This window comes from Mastomys coucha, unplaced genomic scaffold, assembly GCF_008632895.1.
Source record: "Mastomys coucha isolate ucsf_1 unplaced genomic scaffold, UCSF_Mcou_1 pScaffold13, whole genome shotgun sequence".
In the NCBI taxonomy this organism is placed as follows: domain Eukaryota; kingdom Metazoa; phylum Chordata; class Mammalia; order Rodentia; family Muridae; genus Mastomys; species Mastomys coucha.
In genome coordinates, this window is record NW_022196895.1 from 61610328 (window position 1) to 61616561 (window position 6234).

Sequence of the window (6234 nt, forward strand, 5' to 3'; positions counted from 1 at the left end):
AGAGACAGGGGGAGGGAGACAGAGAGAAGGGGGGAGAGGGAGGAAGACAGGGAGAGGGAGACAGGGAGAGAGAGACAGGGGGACAAAGAGAGGGAGAGAGGGAGAGAAAGAGAGGGAGAGGGAGAGAAAGAAAGGGAGAGGGAGAGAGGGAGAGAGGGAGAGGGAGAGAGGGAGAGGGAGAGACAGAGACAGATACACACAGTGTGTGTGAGAGAGGCAGAGAGATACAGACAGACAGACAGACAGACAGACAGACAGACAGACCCTGGGTAGGTAGGATGGGTGTCTTGCAGCCAGAGCCTGGAGGACTTGCTGCACAATGGTTTCCATGGGATGTTGGAGCATTTCAACTAACAGACGTTGTGTGATGTGATGGTTAATCTTCACCATCAGCTTGACTGGATTTAGAATCACCTTGGAGACACAACTCCGAGTCTCTGCGAGGGTGTTTCTAGAGAAGATTACTAGAGGAGGAAGGGCTCATTCTACATGTGTGGGGCTCTGGTCCAAGGACTCAGGGTGCAGACTGAGTCTGAGTGGGAAAAGGATGGGCCCAGAGATGTGAGCGAGCAGCCTTAGGCTCCTCCTTTTGTAGCTGTGAGTGGCTTGTGCCCCTATAACTTCCCTGCCACAGGAACTGTATCAAGCCAGGAGCCAAAGTCAGTCCTTCCTGCCTCCAGTTACTTCTTGTCAGGTGTTTGGTCGCAGTAATGAGAAAAGATATGAATGTGTGTGCCTTCCTGAGGATAAAAAAATGATGTCATCCCAGGCTGTGCAGACTCTAGGTCCGTGGTTCTCAACCTTCCGTCTGCTGCCACCCTTTTAGTACAGTTCCTCACTCATGTTGTGGTGACCCCCAACCCTAAAATTATCTTTGTTGATAGGGGCTAGAGAGATGGCTCAGCTGTTAAGAGCACTGAGTACTCTTCCAGAGGACTTGAGTTCAGTTGCCAGCACCTACATAGCAGCTCACGATTGTCTGTAACTCCAGGATTGGGCACTTTCACACAGGCATAATACAAGTGTGAGGCAGGCAAAACACCAATGCATATAAAATAAATTAAGAAAATTATTTTGGGGCTGGAGAGATGAGTCAGCGGTGAAGAGCACTGGCTGTTCTTCCAGAGGCCCTGAGTTCAATTTCCAGAAACCACATGGTGGCTCACAACCATCTGTAATGGGATCTGATGCCCTCTTCTGGTGTGTCTGAAGACAGCCACAGTGTACTCATATGCATGAAATAAATAAATCTAAAAAAAAGAAGGGAAATTATTTTTATTGCTATTTCATAACTGCAATTTTGCTACTGTTATGAATTGTAAATGTCTGTGTTTTCTGATGGTCTTAGGTGACTCCTGTGAGAGGGCCACTTGACACCACTCCCCCAAAGGGGTCATGACCCACAGGTTGAGAACTGCTGCTCTAGATCAAACCTGGATACAAAAATTACAAAAACCCAGTGTAAATAGCATATATTCATTTCTCAAGGCTTCTATGACTAGACTGTGGTATTTCAGATGACTTAAAACAAGAAAAATTAATTTTCTCAAAAATTAATTTGTTGATAAGTTTGATTGCTTCTGGAATCATCTAGAAGAGTCTAGCATATGCCTCTCCCTGTATCTGTGGGCTGCCAGTGGTTCTTGATGCTCACTGGCTTATAGATATACCTTGCCTCCTTGGCTTGTAGACAAACCATTTTTCTTTGACCTGTAGACATACCATGCCTCCTTGGCTTGTAACAGACCTATGTCCTTGGCTTGTAGACGCACCATGTCTCCTTATCCTACAAAGATTTCATTCTTCCTTGGTAAGTGGACACACCACTTCTCCTTAACTTCCTCCTTGGCATATGGACACACTACTTCTCTATAGCTTGTAGATGTCACACTTCTCCTTGGCTTGTAGCATTGCTTTCCTTGGCATGTGGGATTCTTCCCAATGGCCCTCTCTCATCCACTAGTCATACTGAGTTTGGGCCCACTCTAACCTTGTATGAACTCACTGTAGACTGATTACTTCTGAAAAGATGGTATTTCCTAATAAAGTTATATTCACAGGTATCAGGATTTGAATCTCTGTTTTGCCGAGGAGTCAGAATATGACCCAATATTGGCTTTCTGGTTTGGCTTGATTATCTGAATTCCCTTATGTAGGGTAGAGAGTGGGCAAGATGGTGGTTCACTGCTACTTAATCTAGGATGCTGGACTCACCTGGTGTATTTGACAAATCCAACTGAACCCTGCGTGGTCCCCAGAGCTGAGAAAGAAAAAGTCGGTTTTAATATTCTGCTTACCACTGAGTCAACAAATTTTATCTGCAAGGGACAAAATGGGGCTGCACATTTCGATCTCAGGGGCGCACTCTGAGTCTGTCCTTCAGAAACAGTGTAGCATTTTATAATGCTCACACTATCTGTTTGGCAGGAATCAAAGGCATTGAGGGCTGAGCTGCCTGGCATCAATGTTCTCCTGTCTTTGCTGTCAGTGTAAATTGTCCTCTTTAACGGTTGGTTGATTTAGAACAGCCTGGCCTGTCAAAATAACCAAGCTAACTAATAGCTTCCCGTTAGCTCTCTCATGACTCCCCTGGGCTGAATAGAAGCTGGAGTTATCTAGTAGCAACTCCTTGAATTAGCCACAGGTTTCTTTCCAATTAGAACTCAAAAAGAATTTGTGTGTGTGTGTGTGTGTGTGTGTGTGTGTGTGTTTGTGTGTGTGATAGTCTTTTATTGAAACATTTTCTCTTGCTGCTTCCTAATTACCCATGCTGATGTCATCTGTGACGTCATGAGGGGGGGAAGCCATCCACACTCTAGCCCCCAGGATCTTCTTCATAATTCCTGAAAGTTCTTTGGCCAAAGACTGGTGTGGCATCTGCAGGACACTGTTGACAATCTCATCAAGAGTGCTATTTCCAATGTTATTACTATTTTCCGGTCCTTTCTGTCTCCATAGCTTCTTGTGGGCTTTGATGATCAGGGCAGAAGCAGAAGGTACAACCTTGTCTGGGGCGGTTTGTGCTGGGTGGTTGGTTTCACCACCATCCTCAGATTTTTCCAGTCACTGGTTGCTATGGCAATGTCATCAGCATCTTCTTTTCTTTTTTCTTTTTGTTTCTTTTTTTCTTTGTTTCTTCCTTTCTTTCCTTCTTTCTTTTCTTTTCTCTTCTTCCTTCCTTCCTTCCTTTCTCTTTCTTTCTTTCTTTCTCCCTTTCTTTTGTTTCTTTCCTTCATTTTTTCTTTCTCCCTTTCTTTCTCTTTCTTTCTCCTTCCTTTCCCTCCCTCTCTCTCTCTTTCTTTCTTTCTCCCTTTCTCTCTCTCTTTCTTTCTTCCTTTCTCTCTTTCTCTCTCTCTCTTTCTTTCCTCTTTTCTTTTTTTGCTGCTGCTTCTGTTGCGAATTGAACCTGGGTCCCCTAGAAAAACATCCAGTATTCTCTACATCAGCCATCTCTCCAGCCCTATTTAAGCTGTATTCTTAATCACTATGTTCAGTTTGATGAACTTATCTGAGACAAATTCTTCTGTGTGTGAGATAAGGTGACCCCTTCTTAGAGGTTGGTAAAAGTTATAGACAGTGACAGAACCACATCTCATGTCTAGCAGGCAACCTAATGGACTATAGCACTTGTGGCTGTTAATAATTGGTATTGCTGTTATATGAAACCATGTGTCCTCAATGTTTGCCAAGGCCTGGGAAGTGCCTGAGTCCTAGTTCTGAGTGTGGTACTGGGAGATTGCAGAGTGTGGATCCCACATCACTTCCAGACCTCTGGCTCAGAAGCCTTCAGAGAGAGGACCAGATAATTCTCTCATCACGGGCCTCCGGGTCACCCTGAGGCTCACTACCATTTAAGACAGAAGTCTAGTCTCCCTGGCAAGGTCTTTACCCATTCAGTCTTCCAGAGATTCATCAGCTGCATCCTAAGCTGTTGTGTCTGAACCTCGGTTTTAGATGGTACCCATCCCAGAGTGGCCGGCTTCCATCAGTTTGCTCCATCTCCTATTACATATTTTTGTCTCTCTTGGAGAGACTGGATCACAAGTAGACTTGAGTCAGTACCAGCAGTGTTTTAGATTTAGCATCCCCAGGGCTGTGTGTCGGAAAGGATACAAGAGATCAACAGACTATGGGTTCAGAAGACGCTGGTCTATTTCTACCTGGGCCAAGAGCCAAGTTCTGTGGCTTTCAGCATCCTTTTATGTTTTAAGCATTTATTACTGTTCTTACTTTTTATTGTGTGTGTGTGTGTGTGTGTGTGTGTGTGATATACACACATACATGCAGGTGCATTCGGAGGCCAAATAAGGGTGCCAGCTTCCCTGGAGCTGGACTTACAGGAGGTTGTCAACTGTCTGATGCAAACACTGGGAACTGAACTCTGGTCCTCTGGAAGAGTAGTATTCACTTTTAATCCCGGACGCATGTCTCTCCCCTCTTTGGCATCTTCGTTTCCTATTTTTTTCCTTCCACTATTCATGAAGCAGATAAATTTGGTATTCATGCTAGCTCTGTTCCAGGAAACTGAAATCCACAGATGCTGAAGTCTTTATATAAAATTTCATAGTGTCTGCATAGTGTTACAGAATCCTCCTGTGTGCTACTAATCAACTCTGGCTTATTTATAATACCCGATGTAAGGGGCTGTGCGCGTAGTCATTCTATAGTCATTTCGTTTAAAGAATAGTGATGCAAAGCCTGTACAGGTTCAGGATATATACAGTTGTAAAATATTGCCGAGACTTAGAAAGCCCACGTGTGGTAAACTGGCAGTGTTGTGTGGGGATGATAGGGATATACTTGGAAAAGTCTGAAGCACTAATATGGCCTCTCTCTCTCGGTAGGCATTCTAAGGTTCAGAAACACCTCGTTCTTGGAACCTTCCCTGTCCCTCTTTACAAAAGACTCTTCCTCATCTTGTGAAGTTGTGGCCAGATGTGCTGCTGGGGCCTTGAGGCTGGACTTGTTTGCTTCCGTGTGTCTGTAAGTACGGGCGCCTGGGCATTATGTAAGAATCATCACCGTCTCTTTCCATTGCATTTAGTGTTGAATTTAATTCTTTGGATGATGAATGGCCGGTGCTGTTTGGCCTCAAAGTTCAGTGATCTGATGTTTGTGTTTCCCCAATATTCCTACACTGAAACTTAACCTGAACGTGATGGTCTCAGGTGGAGGTTGAAGCTAAAGGTACGGGGCAGGGGACGGTTGTGGTGTTTCCTCAGCCCTTCCTTCTACCATTCGAGGTCAACCAGAAGATGCCAACAACTAGAAAACTTGGTCCTTTCTAAACCCAACTGCTGCTGGTGACTTGATTTGAGGGGACTCTTTTCAACGATAAGAAATCAAGTTCTATTGTTCATAAGCAACCAGCCCATGGAATTTTGAGGGAGGTCACCATTAAAGAAGGAAATGGGACAGCACCTAGGGAAGACAAGCCATGGACAAAATTGAGTGGGATCCAGGGCTGCCGACAAGTGCATCCATCTCAGTCGTCCCTGAGCTGAAAATTCTTTTCTACAGTTGGAAGCAGGGCCTCTCCCCAGCCTACTGTGCCAATGTTGTTCCCTTTGCCTTTTGGATTTTCATCACTTCTTGGTACAAATTAAATAGACATGTAGTTCTAGGTCTTGACAACTGAGGCCTTTCATTTACAGTGCTCTAGCAGGAACGTCCATGCATGCTTTAGTGTCTCCTCGCCACTATCAAAAGTCACCATTATGAATACCACCCAAATGTGATAGGTGGTACATTTGTTTAAATGACATCTTAAAAACAAACAAACAAACAAAAACGCTGGTCTGTCTGGGCTAGTGCCCTGAGCAGACCTTGGGTGCAAACTCCGCAGCTAGTCCCACAAAACCTAGAGGAAGCTCCACTCCCAGGTGCTCTAACACACCCTGGACCAGAGGTGAGGAGGACACCACATCTGTCCCAACACTAGGAGTAACTGGGACCAGCAGGACCCAGGCATGCAGGAACTCTGCCAGCCCAGTAGCTAGGGTTGCTTCCGGTCTGTCTGGGCCAGCCGGTGCCCTGAGCAGACCTTGGGCTTAAACTCTGCAGCCAGTCCCACAACACCCAGAGGAAGCTCCACTCCCAGACACTCTAATAAGCCCAGGATCACAGGATCCCAGAATCACAGGATCCCAGAGACAGCTTGACTCTTAGGAGTTCTGATACAACCAGGATCACAGGAAGGACAGGCTCCAGTCAGATTTAGCAAGGGCAGGTAGC

General features: G+C 45.4%; 1 protein-coding gene across 2 annotated transcripts in view; it reads left to right on the top strand.

Moving 5' to 3' along the window:
• LOC116087275 (O-acyltransferase like protein) overlaps nt 1–6234 on the top strand; it is a 55468-nt gene that overhangs the window by 17380 nt on the left and 31854 nt on the right. For both annotated transcript variants that reach the window (XM_031365911.1, XM_031365912.1), the window contains one exon: nt 4845–4983. In XM_031365911.1, coding sequence (XP_031221771.1) covers nt 4845–4983 — 139 coding nt within the window. The remainder of the gene's footprint in view (nt 1–4844; nt 4984–6234) is intronic.